At 36.1% G+C, this 18,974-nt stretch overlaps 1 protein-coding gene across 5 annotated transcripts in view; it reads left to right on the top strand.

The window, feature by feature from the left end:
- LOC142348174 (ATP-dependent 6-phosphofructokinase, liver type-like) overlaps positions 1-18,974 on the top strand; it is an 82,630-nt gene that overhangs the window by 36,767 nt on the left and 26,889 nt on the right. For 2 of the 5 annotated variants that reach the window (XM_075399409.1, XM_075399410.1), the window contains 8 exons: positions 1,820-1,922; positions 3,604-3,750; positions 4,157-4,375; positions 4,606-4,755; positions 9,035-9,064; positions 11,466-11,510; positions 12,367-12,519; positions 17,526-17,596. In XM_075399409.1, coding sequence (XP_075255524.1) covers positions 1,820-1,922; positions 3,604-3,750; positions 4,157-4,375; positions 4,606-4,755; positions 9,035-9,064; positions 11,466-11,510; positions 12,367-12,519; positions 17,526-17,596 — 918 coding nt within the window. The remainder of the gene's footprint in view (positions 1-1,819; positions 1,923-3,603; positions 3,751-4,156; positions 4,376-4,605; positions 4,756-9,034; positions 9,065-11,465; positions 11,511-12,366; positions 12,520-17,525; positions 17,597-18,974) is intronic. The other 3 variants (XM_075399411.1, XM_075399412.1, XM_075399413.1) reach the window with 3 other exon arrangements.

The raw sequence follows: 18,974 nt of genomic DNA, 5'->3' as shown, positions 1-18,974 counted from the left end.
TTGCGCTTCTCTTCTAGAACATTCTCTGACTTTTCAAGTGACTTTCACGCTTTCGTTCTTCATTTTTGAGTGATTTGTAATGCTCTCACTCCTAAGTAAAGCTTGTTCCTAATATAAAGTCGGTTGCAGCAAAGCAAAAAAATAAGGGCCTGATAGCCGAGTGGTCAGTGCATGTGGTTATGGATCGGGAGGTCAGTGGTTCGAATCCTGGCTTCGAACAGATTCGAAGCAATTAATTTAGGTTTAATTTTTGCTGGCTCTTTCGGACTTCTTGATTGACTTACGGACTTGTTTGTGACTTTTTGAATTTGGCGTGATCTAAATTGCGCTCTCGTTCATAATTCCCTCCTCCATATGTCCCTCAAGCTGTCTGCTATTGTTTGACAATTTTTTATTAAACTTTCAAGTAATGCAGTTATTACATTTGGTGAGATTCAGTAATTATCTCGAGCGAAGTTTGAAGCATGTACTGTAAACGCGTTATTTCTTGTTATTTATGGAACATTGTACCGTTTGAAGCGATAGAACTTTCTTTGCTCACTTGCGGTTAAGAATTTCCGTCTTCAAAATTGTGATAAACTGCATAGCCGTAGTGCTTTAAGTCTGAGACAGCTTTCAAGAGTACGGTTCAGCGAAGCTGATGAAGAAACGCTAGGAAAGCAGTTTTTCATGGTTGGAAAGGGGCGGTGTTAGCCCCATTTAACCCCTCCCACCCATTCGTTTCTACCGTTTTCGCCTTCCGAGGCTAGCGTCCCTGTTCTTCAGCCAAATCCCGCTAAATACAAAGTTAACCCTCACCCGTCGCTCGAGAGCAATTTGTCTGGTGGTAGTCGGTTCTATTTTTGTTTATCGTCTCCATTGTGCTTTTCTTTTTTAAGCAATTATTTGGTTCCGGGGATTAATATGCGGCCGTTTATTGATGAAAGTCAAATAAATATTGTGCCACAATTCGTCTCATTTTTCATTAAATATTACTAGTTGTCTATAAGTAATAATCTGTCGTGGCATCATTTTAAGTGCCTTATTGACATGATACCTCGACAATTCTTCTAAATCAAATTAAATTATTGCAGTAAGTTTTAAGAAAATCTAAAATCTTTAAAGATTGTAAACTTTTAGCTGTCCAATTCTGGACAAACCAATTTACACAGAAATTGTCGGGTCAATCGAGTCATTGGGTTATCATATGTTGCTCAATCGAAAATGAATTCTACTCTGCTATTATTTATTAAAATCTTAGCGAGGGCATGTACTTGTGGCAAGTCAGCGGAGTTTAGCACAATACCGCGGTAATGTTTAGCTGAGAAATTGATCAAAATTAGATTAGCAGTTAATTTTTTCCACATTTTATTGTCCAATCATTTTTTGTCACTACCTTGACACAAAAGCACTTGTCAATTGTTGTTATTAATTGCTCTTGAACGAAGTTCATAGCAATTATTGTAAACGTGTTGGTCTTTTTTTATGCAAATATTTTGCTTGACAATTTTGTGCTTTTCTTGTAAAGCATTCTTTGACTTTTCGAGTGACTTTTTCACGCTTTCGTTCTTCATTTTTGATAGATCTCTATTGCTCTCACTGTTGTTGCTAATATAAAATTGGTTGCAGTATAGCAATAGTATGGGCCAAATAGCTCGGTCGGTAGAGCATGTGATTATAAAGCGGGAGGGGGTCAAAAATTTTTCGAATCCCGGTGTGGGTCAAACGTTCTTGCACCCGCCTGTCCTTCGAGAACAATTCTTCCGACACTAGTCGGTTTATGTTTTGTATTATTTGGTCCGATTCTTGATACCCATGTTCCGAAATGTGACTGTTTTAGCCATCAAAGGACGTTTGTACTCGAAGTGATGGGTCGTCACTGTGGATATTTAGCTCTAGTTGCCGGAATTGCCAGTGCTGCCGACTGGATTTTCATACCAGAGGTCTGCTTTTTATATTTTCAGTCTACTGAGGCAATATGTGTTTTGTTTTGCGCCCAGTTTATGCAAAGCAATTAACATCCTGAATCAATAAATTCTTGTTAGCCACAACAGAATTTTTTAAAAATAAATTTTACCATGTCGATTTTCAGAATTGGTTGATTCGACCGACACTGATAATCAATGCTGAGAGAAAAAAGAAATGTAGTTGATGTCAAGACCTCTGTTCTGATATAAGTAATGAGAAAAATATTAGCTGCGATAGTGATATATAAAAGCTATTATTGGATCTTGCCTTAGCTTTGTTTCTTATCTAACCTTTGTTTTCATGAGCAAAACAATAATTTGCCAATAGTCAATTGCGGCCAAACGGAGTTTGTGGCGATTACTGTAGTCTTATTGCTCTTCTTTAATGAGATTTTTTGTACTACCGCTTTTTTATCTGATAGTTTTTTGTCTGAACATTTGACTTCTGCTCCGCAAAAACTGGCTAACCATGTACAGCCCGGTATTTGTTAAGTCGGCGAGCCGTTCTTTTTAGAGTTTCTCCAGTCTAAGTATACAAATTACAGAAGCTGCTTAAAAGAGATGAAATCGTCTCCCGCCACCTCCATTCACCGCTAACCCCGCACACTTGGATCCCCTCCTCCAGGAGCTCCTCGAGTACAAACAGTATCTTTTCCCCTCTCTTAGTTTGCAAACCGGACAATGAGTGAAGCTTAATCATTGTTACGCTCCTCCCAATTCACACCTCCCACACTCGCCCCTTAAATCAGCCGCCCCTCTTCACCCACCCCCACAGACCGTTCCAACACAGCGCGTTGAACCTCGATGCCCCCGAAGCCTCGGTGTCCTCCACCCCCTCCCCCACCGCGTGCGCCCCCTCTGCCACGCTCATCAATGCATTTCACATCAATGCAACTAATCATCTCAATTAAACTAAAGCTAGCTTCCCTAAATCGTAGCTAGCAACTTACGATATGCGAAATAACCTAAAAAAAGTTTGGATAAGTTCAATAATAGCATATTTATGTTAAGTTTGTAACCATAAAACGTTCGATAAACATTTTCATGGCATTTTCAAGTAACAATAAAAAGAAACTTCTGAATCTCGACTTTTCATGCACAGAAACGTAGTTTCGGAACCGCAAGTGGTCTAGTGGAATGTTACAGCCAAAACTTTGTATGATCGTTGTTTGTTTATTAAGTTTCCATGAAATCCATATATGGTTGGCGTTTTATTGTTTGGAATTTTTTTAATGGAGGTCATCCCGAGTATGTAGGTTTTTACATGCACAACTTGTCCTCATTTTGAGATTTTAGTATAAGCAGACTAGGACAATTCTTCAAACACCGGACAAAAAGTCCGAGGCATGAAAAATTGAGTATAGAACGTTGTTGAGTGTGATTGCAAATTTGTGGAGAAATTATAAGCAAACTTTTTCATAATTTCCCAACGCTCTTTTAGGGGATTATATCATGATTACTACGAAAACAAAATCTTCTACTTATACCCTCGAGAGCTTGAATTGATGCGTGAAGGAATAGTATCAATAAACAGACAATAAAAAATGTTCATGTTCTGAGTTTTCTAGAGTTGCTTGGCTGGATTGATTTGAGATCTAGTACTTGTCAAACGATTTTGCCGTGAAACCATGACCGGTAGGTTGCTAAATTTTTTCAGGATCCCCCCGAAGATGGTTGGGAGGAAGCAATGTGTGCAAAGCTAGAAGAGGCCAAAACATTAGGCCAGAGACTGTGTATCGTAGTGGTGGCTGAGGGGGCAACAGACAGACAGGGAAATCATATATCTGCCGACCACATCAAAAAGGTACTCCAATATTTCTGAAAATTTTCTTATAGGTCTAGTTACTGATTAATCAAAATTATTTGCAATTTCGAGTTCTATTGTTTGAACGTAACGTTAACTTCAGTATTCTATCCTCTGCCTTTAGTAGTATAGGCGACTCTGTTGTTAGCAATTGACTTAGAATTTATCGCGTTTGTATTGAATCGAATTTTGTCTCTACAATTCTGCATACTTATTCAAAAAAAAATTGGGATATCATATATTCCGACCAAAGTCTGATCGGAATATATGACATATCTTTATTCCAACTGTGGTAATATTGTTTTCTGCTTTCATTGTTTGAATTATTATCACTCACTTTAATTATGAGTTTGAAACTACATCGCATTAAATTGCTGAAATCTGAATACCAATTTTTTTGTTGCAGGTCATCACAGAACGTCTCAATCACGACACAAGGGTCACAATACTCGGACATGTTCAGCGTGGTGGAAGTCCCTCCGCGTTCGACCGAATCTTAGGCACCCGAATGGGGGCTGAGGCCATAGCGGCACTGCGAGACTCTACACCCGAGACACCAGCCTACGTGATATCCATCTCGGGTAACAGGGAGAAAAGAGTGCCACTAATGGAGGCCGTACTTAAGGCATGTATCCTTTCTCTCTTATATTCTGCTTGTTGAAAGTCTGTGAAGAGAGCGTGAAATGAATATAGTGGTAATTCACGAAGTAAGCAAACTTCTAAAATTTGTTCAGGAACAGAGAAAATAACTCAAGTGTAATTGGCATAATTACTGCCCCTTGGTCATTGTATTGTGTTAAATGATGCAAAGCAAACTTTTGTCAAATGATTGCGGTTTAAATTATTCCTTTTCAGACCCAAAGTGTTGCAAAAGCAGTCAGCGAGGCTCGTTTCAAAGATGCGGTTGAGCTGCGTGGCAAAAGTTTTATGAACAATCTAGAAATCTATAGAACTTTGAACAATCGACATGTCCCCGAAGAAGCAACATCTGTCATCGAAGGCAAGGTAAGAAAATTAAAATCTATTATTGCCATCAATCCATTATCAATTGCTCTCGAATGAAGTGTAAAGCAATTTGTAGCTGTGTGTCTTCTTTTAATGTTCGATTTTTGCTCGACCGATTTAATGTTCGATTTTTGCTCGACCGATTTTTTCAAGAGTGTTCATTGGCCTGCTTGAGTTACCAATTGCTCGAGAACAAAGTTTTAATAAAAGATTTTTGTCGTGTTGTGCAAAATGTTGCTTGACCGTTTTTGACCTTTTCCAGAAAACTATTTTGCTCACTTGACCAATTTAAGTTGACTTTTCGAGTTCAAAAACGGGATGAAGCAATAAAACCCAGGAGTCTTAAAAGGCTGTTGAAGTTAAGTAGGCTCTAAGTGTACAATTTACCGAAGCTGCTTTGTAAGTGGAAATTCAAGGCGTGAAAGGCAAATTTGATATAATTTGGGTTTGAGACCTCCAACGCCTTAGGGCTGAGCATAATCTTAATCTAGCTACAACTATACAGGGCAACACCTCATCCGTCGTTCGAAAGCAATTTGTCGGGTGGTAATTGTTTGAGATATAACTTTTTGACAAAAGGAACTAGACAAACTGGTTACGCCCGATGGCTTTAAGCTATTGTATAGCTGTTGGAGATTTAGTAAGCTCTAAGTGTATGATTCACCCAAGATGTTAAGAACGTTTGCAGAGATAGAAATCCATGCTATAACGAGCTTTTATCGTTACCCAGTGAGGTAAGCCTCCTAAGGTTAAGCTAACTACAACCAAAGCCAGCACCTCGCCTGTCGTTCGAGAGAACGAAGTTAGGCGATTGTTTTTAAATCAATGAGGACCTGAAAATGATCGCAGTCATCGGTTATTACTGGTAAGGCGCTTTTTTGAGCTCATCCATATATTGAATTTCGAAAAATGGTCTCGCTCCTATTTGTTTTGCCTCATCCCGTTTCCCCAGATAAATCAATATCACCGCTAGCTTGGTGACATGTTAGTAATGACAAATGAAGACCAGGTCTTCAGTGTGTTTGGAAAAAAAGTTGAGCTTGGTGCTTGACTTATAACAGAAACAATAATATTAGCTCGGCGGCTAGCTTGACAATTTAATGATTAATATTCCAAATTTCAAAACGTGAATCTAATCTCGTGAATAATTTTTGAAGGGCGTAAATAAAAGCTCTTCTTTAACGACCGCACTTCATACGGCGAAGGGTGTAAACCTTCATCCGAAATGTTTTTGATAACAACTTCTTTGGTTAAAATTTAGGTTTCTTAATAAAAATTTATGCCTCTTATTTAAGAAGTAAAATGCGTTGGAGACTCAAGAAAGACATAGAAACTACTCAATGATTTAACTGGAAAAAGCATTCGTTGTCAAAACATTCCCTTCAGCTCTAAGGGAAAAGTAGAAAAATCAGAAAAAGATTGTTTCAGTTGTTTCAACAAAGTCTTTACAGGAATAGGGAGTAATGTCTCAGACAAGATTCCTCATCATCCCTTAAAACCCGTAGAGAGTCAAATATAAAGTTTGTGCATGTTTGAAACAGAGGAAAGTGAGGTTATTGAGATCATTAATAGCTTGGATAATAAAACATCATCTGGGGAGGATGAAATTTGCAATGTTTTGGTGAAAACGACAAGTCAAATTGTAGCGCCGTTGTTGACGTATTTAATCAATCTATCATTCAAGAAAGGAAAATTCCCTGGTGAATTTAAAAAAAGCAAAAGTTTTACCTCTTCATAAAGAAATTGATAAAACTGATTGAAACAATTATAGACCGATATCTTTTTTTAGTAATCTGGAGCATAATCTGGAGCAAAATTTTTGTAGAATGATGTTCAATAGATTCTACCATCTCTTTTAAGAGTTCAAATTGTTCACAAACAGGCAGTTTTGTTTTCGCAAAAAAATTTGGCACCATTGATGCTTTAATTCATCGAATCGAAAAAATACCAGCCAATGAAAATGACGCAACTATAGGCTCCTTTTTGGACCTGAAAAAGGCATTTGACACAATAGATCATAATATTTTGTTATCTAAATTAGAATCCTATGGTGTACGGGGTGATGCACATGCTTGGTTTCAGTCATACCTAACTAAGAGATACTAAAGAGTTGAATTAAGTGGTGCTTCTTCCTCTTGGCTACCAGTAAATTGCGGGGTTCCTCAAGGATCAATTTTGGGTCCACTGTTATTTATTATCTATATCAATCATCTACCCTCCTGTCGCAAAGCTAGCGAAATTACAGTATTTGCTGTCTGTGTAAGCCTGTGTGTAAACATCTTGGTATACGTCTGGATAGTAAACTGTCTTTTGTTTCACATGTCGATTATGTTAAAAAGAGACTCGGAAAACAATGCGGGATTATATCCAAGTTAAGGCACTGTTCCTAGGAGGCAGCTAATACAATATTACAAAAGTAACATTAACTCTATCATCCAATACGATATTTTGGTTTATGGATGTATACTTTATTCCTATATATCAAAAATATATCTTCAGAAAAAAATCTTAAAATTTATTTTCGCAAACGTATGGATCGCATCGGAGATATTTCTGTTTCAAATAAAATTCTTACGGTCAATGAACTGTACATCTATGAGTGCCTGAAAGTTGTTCTAAGCTCGTTAAACCAATTGCATTCTGAAACGTTCTTGAATGACCTATTTGTCTTTGAAAAACCAGACTTTACTAGAAGTGCCTTTTGAATGAACAATTTTGTAAAAGTAAAATTGAAAGGTGCTGCTCAGTGAGGTACAGAGCTGCTTGAAAAATTATTTGAACGCTTAAAGCAATATGTGGGAGCGTAGTTACATTAAGGACCGGCGATTCTGGCATGATAAAATAGTTTGGTATCGTACTTTAACAAAAAAAAACCAGACTTAACCCATTATTAAAAACATTTTTTTATTTTTGAAGTTTTTGAATATTTTGACGTGTTATGAAGTGTTTCATTTATGAAGTGTTTCATTATGAAGTGTTTCATTTGAAGGGCAGGAGTTAGCAGACCGCTTGTCCTGTTGCCTGTCCCCTCCGGGTCTCTTGAATTAATATATTCATGTTTTGTTAATTATTAACAACAGAGAAATTATTTCTTTCCTTCGAAGTAGACTTGGAGATATTCCCCTGGACTGTCTATCAAACCGATAATCGCAATGCGGTAGCCTTATATTTGGTAACAATTAACAAGTTACTCAATTGCCTCATAGAGTATTTCTGGCTTCGTCAAAATTCGCTAGAAGTTTATTACTCGTTTAATGCAATGGTATGAGCATATCTGATACCAATAGGAAGGAATGTAAACATTTTATTTTATTGTTTATTTAATTAAGGTTTTCAGCAGATCTTCCATAAATTTTTGGAAAGTAGTATAAGCAGTTTCTCTACGATCTCAGAAAGTTATCTAGACGTAATAATGCTTTTGACTTATCGAATCCATTTTTCCACTCGATCGATTTGGTTTCATCTTGGATCTTATAATTGGTCTATAATAAGATCTAATATCATTTTAAGCCCCTTAGTTGTATTATGCCCCCTCAATGGCTAAGGTACAGCACAAAGGAGCTCGAGCCCGTCGTTTGAGAGGAATTGGCCGATCGTGGTTGGTTATGTTTGGTAAAACGAAACATCAAAAAACGAAATTAGAAATAGAAACGGGATGAACCCATAGAGCCCAGTTTTAGATGCCCGTCTCTCGAACTTGGTTCTTATAAGTCTTAGTCACCATCTCTAATGCTTATTGGTTTTGATACTAGCTCCTGTATCGTCTCACTTTGAAACAAGAGTATGTTCAACTACAAAATGACATCAAAATAGTTCGCTCTTTAAAATTTTCTTCAAAAATCATTTTCATTATTCCTCTACGTTCCCCCTACTGAAGTACCTTTTGACTAGAGCTCCCACTGGTCGTTTGAGACCAATTTTTCCGACATTAGTCATTTATGTTTGCCAAGCTGTGATGTTGGTGTAATGTTAGTGAAAAGATCAACCGTTAGCGGGATTTTTTTTTGAAAGTTTGCCGATTATTACCATTATTTTTTGCTATAAGAGTGTATTTTTGAAATGGTTGACACACGTTAGAATAGAATCGAGAGCACAGCCAGTATTTCGAGAGCAATTCATCCGACGTTTGTCGGTTATTGAGAACATCCAACAATGCGTGCCAATTTGGCATCGGAAAATTGCATGACAACTCTCTTGTGCGAATTATTGTTGGTAGTCACCTGGAACGGACATGCTTGCTGAGAAAAATGTATGTTTTTAATGTATTGATATTTAACAGGCTGCAAAATTGAATACGTTCGGAAACAGTGTAAGCATGCATAGAATTCACTGCCAAATAAAACTAACAGAGTTGAAACCTTGAGACAGCGTTGAAAAACAGGACACACTCCCATATAATAACGAAATAACACTTACGAATACACCGGGTTGATCATTGGAAGAAAGTTACTAACCATAAAGCGGCATAAAATTACGTGCCATAGAGGGTATGGCAAGTTTTTGGCTATGGCTAGAAATCAGTTTAAAGAGATATTGAGTTGAAAAAACAACCGTTTCAATCTCTTAAGGTGTCTTTGAATGAAAGAGTACTTGTGTGGCATCTGTGTGACCATAAAATGAAACGTTTTCAAAGGTTGTTTCCTGATTGGAAAGTTTGGTGGCGATGTCAACAGAAACTTGAAAATCATTCAGCCATTGTTGAGTGAGACCGATTTGCGAGCTCTTGGTGTTTGTTTCAGTTGGTTTGAAACGTTCTTTCTCATTGTTTGTGGCTTTGAAGAAATTCAAAAATGTGTACGTGGGGTTTATTGCTTTGTGATATATGCCATCATTGCTCTGTATAAAGTATTTATTATGCTTATTTCAGGAATAGCCACATAGCTACATTTTGCTATGGTTAAGTTGCTCTGAAAATCATTGCTATGCAAATGATCATCTTAAAGAATAGTCAATGGTATAAACTGCTGTACCACCCCCTTGCAATTTCTTGTCCAAGCCGTATTTTAATCCGTCTAAATTGATATATCAATTTTTTTTCCAGATTTCCTGAGGCCATATTTTTCCTGAACATTTAATACGGTAGTATATAAACAAATAGCTGCTGCTACTGCTCTCCTAACTTTTCCCGGCTTTTTCTTTTACCGCCAGATTGCTTACGATGTTTTTTTTACAAACATCTCAAAATACTTCGGTTGGGGGAACAAAATTTTCTTTCTATAAATACAAAGATATTTTTCAAAGAGGTTTTGGAGCAAAGAGCGTACTCGTCTTGAAGGAGTACTGAGAACACACATAATCTGATTTTTTGAAATAGGGAGCGAGCTAACTTCAGTAGCAACTTATAAGTTGTTCTCAAACTAAGTTTGTAGTAATTATATTAGTCCTGCGTCTTTTATGCAATTTTTGCTTCACCAAATTTTGTCCAATTCTTTGACTTTTTGTTCTCGAAAACAGGATAAACAGGTAGCGCCCGGAGGGCATTAAGTTCTCTTAGAGCCTGTTGGCTTTTTAGGCTCTAAGTACACGGTTCACCGAAACTCTTATGGAGACATTAATTCAGAGTGGTTCTAAGAGTTTGACCCCTAGCCAGTAGCTTGAGAGCAATTTCTCGGTTAGTCAGTTATATTTCGAGTTCTTTGGTGCCCCCAAAATTCATTTTGCTAAAAAAACAGTTTATAACAACAAAAAGATTGTTTATTATTGAGCAATAAACTAGTAGTGTAGTAGCAAAATAACGGTAGTAAAACTCAACCAACTTTTCCATATTTCAGCAGTTTCCCGTCAAATCGAACCGTTTATTGATCAGTTTTTGTTGATGTCCTAAAAGCCTACGGCGGAGACCAAGTTTTTTTCCTAATTGAAACCGACTTGCAAAAACACCCTTACAAAAAAATTGGCAGTGATCGTTTTTGTATAGAAGATAATAGCAATAATAATAATAATTTCTTGAAAAATGATCCCCCAATACTTGATTTCCCTAACTGTCAAAAAGTCACTGCGCAATTCACAATTTTCCACAGAAATTTACAACTAGAAACAACTAATTTTTAAAATTGCTTTCAAACGAATTTTAGCAATTATATTAGTCCTGTTGGTCTTTTTTAATGCGATTTTTCGCTTGACCAATTTTTTGTCTGACGCTTTTGACTTTTCGTCCTCACAACGGGATAACAGGTGGCGTCCAGCGGGCATTAAAATCTCTTAGAGCTTTTCAGCGCACTATTCTCCAAGTATGCGGTTCATAGAAACTGTTTTGGAGACTTATACTTATGGTGTGAAGGGCGGTTCTTAGACCCCCACCCCCCTGCACATCGTTCAAACCGTAAGGGTCCCGTACAGCGATACCCCCCCTCCCACACGGAGCGAGCCTCTCGCCTGTCGTTTGAGAGTAATTTGCCCTACTTATTTTGTTACTTCATATTATTTTAAATTAGTTTTTGGGTTTTTCATTTGTTCTCTCACTATTTTTTCTGAGCCTGTCTGCGGTTCACCGGTTCACCTAATGGTTACCAGGAGGTGCTGCTAGCTTTGCAGTTATCAAAACAACTAGTTTCCGGTGCTTTTTTGGAGCAAAGTTTTACCACCATTGGCAATTCCTTGAAGTTACTTCGTTATGATTTTGCTTTTTCTAATCTTTTTGTTATATTTGTGTGACCTGAAAGTCAATTCATTCTTAATGTGTGTGCGTCATCATCTATTGTTTTTTAAAGCCAGCGGATCAAGCATGGAGTCCCAAAATGGAGTTGTTCAATAGGGTATGTATCGGTGAAAGACCTGATGTCTTCTAAAATGTTTGTGATGTTAAGTGACAGTTGAAGCGATGAAAAGTGTTTAGATAGTTTGAGTTGCCTGATTATAGTCTCATTACGTTGTACTACAGTTCATTCATTCACAGTTCACGCTAGAGGGCAGTGGCATTACAGTTTAGTTAATTACAGCTGTCACCGATCGAAAGGCTCAATTCATGCTTAACAAATTTGCAGCAAAAATGCTCTCATGATTATTGATAATCGATCATTATATGCGTTGCTATCGCTCATGGTATAAATGAAACTCGCAACAAGTTTTGCTTTTCCGAGTGGTCTTCGAAGTTATCGCTAAAAAGTGAGGTCAATAAAAATAATTTGTTGACATAATACTTCAACTTGTATTAGAGCTTAAAATGAGTTTTACGTCAGGTTGGCTCCCACTATATGAGGCATAAATTAGTGCTCTGAGATGATAATCAGTTTAGATAGAACAGAGGTCTTGTTTGTATTTGTTTCTGATTCACTGTTTTAATTACGGATGGTAGTTTTAATCAGATTTGTTTGAAACCATAATTTAACGAGTTGTTGAGTTATTGTTTATACAAACTACAAGTGGGGGGGGGGGGGGGGTGTATTTGACACACTTCTCGCACACCCTCTAAAATCCAAAGTTTGATCATCCCGAAGTTACAAAACATGGTCAAGTCCAAGTTGACAAACTTTTCAATCGTAAACTATTGAATTAGAGTAGCCCCCCCTCCGGCTTGTAGTTTATGTATACAAGATACGTAGACTGCTCATAAAACCACTTAGACTCCGGAAATGTTAACTGAAATGTTTCAATGTAATTTGCTCTGTTTAGCAACGGACCCAAGTGATAGCAGTAATGAACATGGGGAACCCTGCGCCTGGCATGAATGCAGCAGTCCGTGCAGTAGTGAGGACTCTATTCTATGAGGACAACTACAACGTCCTGCTCGTCTCTGAAGGCTTTGACGGATTTCTTCTCGACCAAGTGAGTATTGGACGGAATTCGATTTCAAGTCTGTCCTTGAAACCCTGACCTCAAACAGCTATCTTTTTATAGCTGCGAAGCTATATATAGAAGCTATATTGCGGTGCTATTGGTTTTTTTATTACGACTCGAAGAGGAGTATTGGTTTTCTCTCGGTCTTTTTACGACTCGAAGAGGAGTATTGGTTTTCTCTCGGTTTTTTTTACAGGAAGTAGATTTGTTCACGCGGCATTTTGATCTAAAAGCGAAAGTGAGAAGAGCTGTCTTGGTGAACAGATTTTCGCTAAGCGACAGAAGTTTTTTGATCATGCGCTGCGTTTAATAAATGACTTTTTTGACTTTGAAAAGTAGTTTTTGACTGAATTGCACATATAGATAACCGTTTTTAGCCGATTTTTCGTCTAAGTGGCCCAATTTTTTTACTTTTAATTTGGTTCCTTTTAGAAATAATTTTTTTTTGATACTATATTGAAGTGTCAACCTCGGAAATTGATGCCACAGTGTTTTGCAGAGCATGAAAATGCGTTTCAAGTTGAACATTGGCACATAATTCTTGATTTTTTTAATAGCCGCACAGCGATAGCTGGTGCTATTATTGGCCTTCTCTTGGTTTTATTTCGTCGTCATGATTTTTGTTACGACCATATGACGACGTCACAGCCACTTTTTGTTCATTCGTTCATGCAATTTCAACTGAACTGCATGTGTGACGTCATTTTTCGCTCTTTGTGGAGCGAGTTTTGTTCATGCGCGTGATTAAATTTTTGGTCACACTTGACTTACCTCACTCTCAAAAATGACCTCCTCACTTCGAAATTGACTTTTATTTACTTTAATTCAAAGAGATAAGGTCAAATGGGTGTGTGTCACTCTAAATGAAGGTTATTTGAGATCAGCTAATAGAAGGCAGCAATAACTTATACAGATTTTTAATCAAAATATAACAGATCAGCCTTAATGAAAAAACGAATTTTTTTGGTCTGTCGTTTTTTACTGTTTTTTAGACTGCCGATCTACGAATCTATTGCGGCTATTTTCTGGCAATCTGCCAGCTATGTTTGTTAATTGTTGGCATTTTTTGTCTTTTAGTTTCTTATTTTTTGGATCTTTTAACCGTCTTTTTGTCAAAAATCAGTATGGCAATTTCTCTTTGATAATTCCTATACTCAACGCCACTTTATACCTTGATGTAATTTTGTTCCATAAAATTGTACATATGCTAATCCGATTTTGGTATTTTTTTCCGATTTTCGTCAGTTTCTCGTTTGTATTTTGGTTGTAATTGCTAGAAAGTTTTTTTTGTGCAACATGAGGGACTTTAATTTCGTTTCAATAAAAATTCAATCAGTTTTTGGCGTTAAGTTTTGAGAAAATAGTTAAATGCAGTCTTAACTTGTTCTTTGACCATTTTTTTGCAAAATGTTTCAATGTTTCTTATTTATGAATTCTGCTTTTTCCTTTTTTAAAATTTTTTTTGGTTGCTTCAGGAGGATAGATATTTGTATCGCATGACTAGTTATCTTTTCTTTGTCTTGAGTGCTGAAAAATGAAATGTATTCGTTTTTCTTGAATTTTTTAAATTGATTTTAAGCTTTCAAAAATCAAGAAAGTCTTTTTGTTACGGTGTTCCTTACATTGTGCCCGTATTCTCCACATTCTAGTTAGTATCATTCTAGCTTTGTCCTGGCACCTAAATTTATTTTCGTTATATTGATTTTTTCAGTTGTAAAAAATGAACGATTTCAGCTTTGTCTTAGATTTTCGTCATTTCTTTGGTGTGCAATTGATTTCATTCAACAAAAGACTGAGAGTTTGATAGCAAGCTTCTTCCCAAATGTCCACTTATGACTATTTACTGCAGTCTTCTTCCGGCCTTGGTGTTAATTTAAACAATTTTTTGTCTTTGAATATTCTTCTGCTGCTTGTGTCTTTTCTATGATCAATTTTGTTTTTGATTTAGTATGAAATCATGTTGTCTAGCTCATGTACAAAAAGGAACAGTTTGAGTGTGTTGTTTTTTGTCTTAATCGCAGTGATTTGAAGTGTAATTATCGGCGTTTTCTGATTCCTAAATTTGAGCTTTCTTTTTTGAAAAGATTTAACTTAGTTTCAAGATTAATATCTGCCGTTTGCTTTCGCGGTCTTTTTCAGATTAGAATCATGAATTATTTGAGGGCTATTGATAACCTTGCCAGCTTTTTCAGACTATCAGGTTTTTGACCACCTTAATTTTTCATTTTTCAACGTTACCAAACGTTTTCAATAATATAAAATTTTGCTGCATTTTGTTTCTCTTCTTGACAGTGGTTTAAGTTTCACCAATTTTTTAAAAGTTTTTTGACCATTTTTTGCAAATGGCTTCAATTTTTCGTATTTATGAATTCTGCTTTATCCTGTTTTGTGTTCTCTTCAGGAGAATAGTTCTTTGTATCGGATGATTAATTATCTTTTATTTGTCTTGAAAGCTGAACAATGAAATGTATTCGTTTTTCTTGAATTTTTTTTTGATTTTTAATTTTCAAAAATCAAGAATGTGTTTTTGTTACGGTGTTTCTTACATTGTGCCCATATTCTTTACATACTTCACATTCTAGTTAGTATCTTTCTATCCTTATACTGGCACCTACATTTATTTTCCGTATATTGATTTTTCAGTTGTTAAAAATGAATGATTTCAACTTTTTCTTAGATTTTCGTCATTTCTTTGGAGTGCAATTGATTTCATTCAGCAAAAGGCAGTACTGAGAATTTGATAGCAAGCCTTTTCCGCAATTTCCACTTATGACTATTTACTGCAGCCTTCTTCCGGCCTTGGTGTTAATTTAAACAATTTTTTGTCTTTGAATATTCTGCTGCTTATGTCTTTTCTATGATCAATTTTATTTTTGATTTAGTATGAAATCATGTTGTCTAGCTTTTGTACAAAAAGGAACAGTTTGAGTGTGTTGTTTTTTGTTTTAATCGCAATGATTAGTAGTGTAATTATAGGTGTTTCTGATTCTTAAATTTGAGCTTTCTGTTTTGAAAAGATTTAACTTGGTTTCTAAGATTATTATCTGCCGTTTGCTTTCGCGAGCTTTCAGATTAGAATCATGAATTATTTGAGGGCTATTGATAACCTTGCCAGCTTTTTCAGACTATCAGGTTTTTGACCACCTTAATTTTTCATTTTTCAACGTTACCAAACGTTTTCAATAATATAAAATTTTGCTGCATTTTGTTTCTCTTCTTGACAGTGGTTTAAGTTTCACCAATTTTTTAAAAGTTTTTTGACCATTTTTTGCAAATGGCTTCAATTTTTCGTATTTATGAATTCTGCTTTATCCTGTTTTGTGTTCTCTTCAGGAGAATAGTTCTTTGTATCGGATGATTAATTATCTTTTATTTGTCTTGAAAGCTGAACAATGAAATGTATTCGTTTTTCTTGAATTTTTTTTTGATTTTTAATTTTCAAAAATCAAGAATGTGTTTTTGTTACGGTGTTTCTTACATTGTGCCCATATTCTTTACATACTTCACATTCTAGTTAGTATCTTTCTATCCTTATACTGGCACCTACATTTATTTTCCGTATATTGATTTTTCAGTTGTTAAAAATGAATGATTTCAACTTTTTCTTAGATTTTCGTCATTTCTTTGGAGTGCAATTGATTTCATTCAGCAAAAGGCAGTACTGAGAATTTGATAGCAAGCCTTTTCCGCAATTTCCACTTATGACTATTTACTGCAGCCTTCTTCCGGCCTTGGTGTTAATTTAAACAATTTTTTGTCTTTGAATATTCTGCTGCTTATGTCTTTTCTATGATCAATTTTATTTTTGATTTAGTATGAAATCATGTTGTCTAGCTTTTGTACAAAAAGGAACAGTTTGAGTGTGTTGTTTTTTGTTTTAATCGCAATGATTAGTAGTGTAATTATAGGTGTTTCTGATTCTTAAATTTGAGCTTTCTGTTTTGAAAAGATTTAACTTGGTTTCTAAGATTATTATCTGCCGTTTGCTTTCGCGAGCTTTCAGATTAAAATCATGAATTATTTGAGGGAAATTGATAACCTTGTCAGCTTTTTCGGTCTATCACTTTTTTGACCACTTCAATTATTTCGGTTTTTTAACGTTACCAAACGTTTTCAATGATATAAAATTTTGCTGCATTTTGTTTCGCTTGGTGACAGTTGTTTAAGTTTCACCAATTTTTAGAGCAGACCTGGAGAGGCAGTGAGTTAATGGTTTAATACAAAAAGTGGTGGTTTCCGCTGCAATTACGGTTTTGTTAGTGAAGTTTTGATGCTTCGAGTCGCTTCCGGAATTCTTCCGGCTATGTTTTTTGTTTCGTCGTCTGACGCTCTTTTTTCGTTTTACATTTGTTCACACAGCAAAGCTGAAAAAGTCAAATTTTCTGAATGACTTCTTCCTCTCACTAACGGCATTTGCGCGCGTGACGTCATTTCTCACTCGCTTTAGCAGAAGTTTTTAGGTTATTTGCGTGATTAGATTTTGATCATACGTGACTTACCTCACTCAATAAAATGACTTTTGTACTTTAAAACTTAAGTTTAGTTTGAATTTTTTCAAGGTCAAAGGAACTCATATGTGCCGTAAAGGTCCCTAATAAGAGGCTTCTGCGGGATGAATTTTAACAAGCTTTATTAATTTATCGGTAAATGTTTTTTACCTAGTTTTTTGAGCGGCGTCGATTTTTTTTTCAATTTAGATCTGTATCTGTTTCTATCTCTATTATATGTCACGCAGGTCTATTCTTTCGCAGCTATTCCGGCAATCTGCCGGCTATGTTACTCGCATCGCAATCTTAGTTTTGCAAAAGTTTTTTTATTTTTACAAAAAGTATTTTATATTTCAAGCAGTTTTTCATGATTCGCATATATTCTGTTGATTTCTCAAGCTAACAGCCTTTAGTTACCGAGAGGAATGACAAAAATGCTATTATTGTGTTATTAAAGAGTCTTGAAGCTACTGTCAAGACTTACCTCTCATTTGTTCTTTTTCTTAGGTAGAGTATGCGAATTGGTCATCTGTGTCTGGATTTCTGGGTAGTGGAGGGTCCATTCTGGGAACTAATAGGTGAGTGTACCAAAAGCCTTTACAAATAAAATAAATGGCTCCAATTATAATATCACAGATTATTCAGAGAGTAAAGTTCATGTGGCCTCATCACGGAGAGGGATACTTTAATGTTAATGAATTTTAGTTCGCGGAAAAATAAAAACCAAACTCGGGATTTTCAACGGAGAATCGGAAATTTTTGGTCAAAAATAAGGAGCGATTGAAAAATGTCAATGGTAGCTTAGTAATTTTTTTGACTCTAAGGTCATGGTTACTTGAAGGATGCCAACTGTGTTCGCCACAATCCGGGTTACAATAAATTTGTCTCGTCAAAACTTAACCGAGCATTAAAAATACTTCGTTTTAACTAAATTTTTCCCCTTGTCAATAGCGGATTGCTACACTATTGCTGTAGAGAGCTGACGTATGTATTTGAAATTCTGTTAACAATCTGTCATCTCGTCTATCTATGAATTTGATAACGTTGTTTCAGTGTCGTCAATGCTAGTAACTTGACTAGTTGCTTCTTAAAGTGAAAATTGATCTAATTGGTTTGAGGAAGGACAATAACTTAAGGAAGCTGAATGTACGAATGTGTTAGCGCTCGCTGCTCTCAATCATATTTTTACTGCGATTAGGGCCCAGACGTATTTTCCCCTCCCATATCTTGTCTCTCTACTTCAGAACCCAAAATTCAAACTCAATTCGAGCTAATAACCGTGTATCGTTACTAGTTCAAGCTTGAAAATTCAGAATTCGAGTCTATTTTTGGTATAGTTTTAGCGTACAATCGTAATCGTATGTGCAAAAAATGTATGTTACAGAAGGGACAAACGACAAAAAACCGCAAAAATTACAGAGACCCGAAGGTTGTCGGCCAAACGTTATTTTGATGGTTGAAAAGGGATGAGTTTCATAGGGGCCGAAAATAAGATTTTGACAAGATTTGAACCTGCAGACGCGATTAATTGGTTACGATCACCACTCGGCTGAGAGCGCTGGAAAACACTAGCAAGTGTTTGCGTTTACAACAAGTCTAACGTCCCTAAAATATGCTAGCTAATATCGGCACATACCCATAACCGTCGTTTAAAAGTAATTCGTCTGAAGTTGGTCAGCTACGTTTTCATTTTGTGGGAGTCATTGCACTGATTTTGCTGAGAACAGATTACTTCTTTTTAATTACTCAAATGTTAGTAACTGACAAAGCGATAAAGTGTACAATTAACATTGTCAGTAAAAAGTTTCTGAGAGGAAATTTATTTCAGAATAGTGCACACAGCTAACCGGTTCAGTCTTTGAGCTATTCTACGCTGATAATTTTGTTTGGAATATTTTTTATCAAGGCTATATTATTATGTAACCCTATGCAATTGATTTTGTAATGTTTCTGATA

Source organism: Convolutriloba macropyga, chromosome 10, assembly GCF_964194025.1.
Source record: "Convolutriloba macropyga chromosome 10, txConMacr16.3, whole genome shotgun sequence".
In the NCBI taxonomy this organism is placed as follows: domain Eukaryota; kingdom Metazoa; phylum Xenacoelomorpha; order Acoela; family Convolutidae; genus Convolutriloba; species Convolutriloba macropyga.
This window is presented reverse-complemented; position numbering and strand designations above follow the sequence as displayed.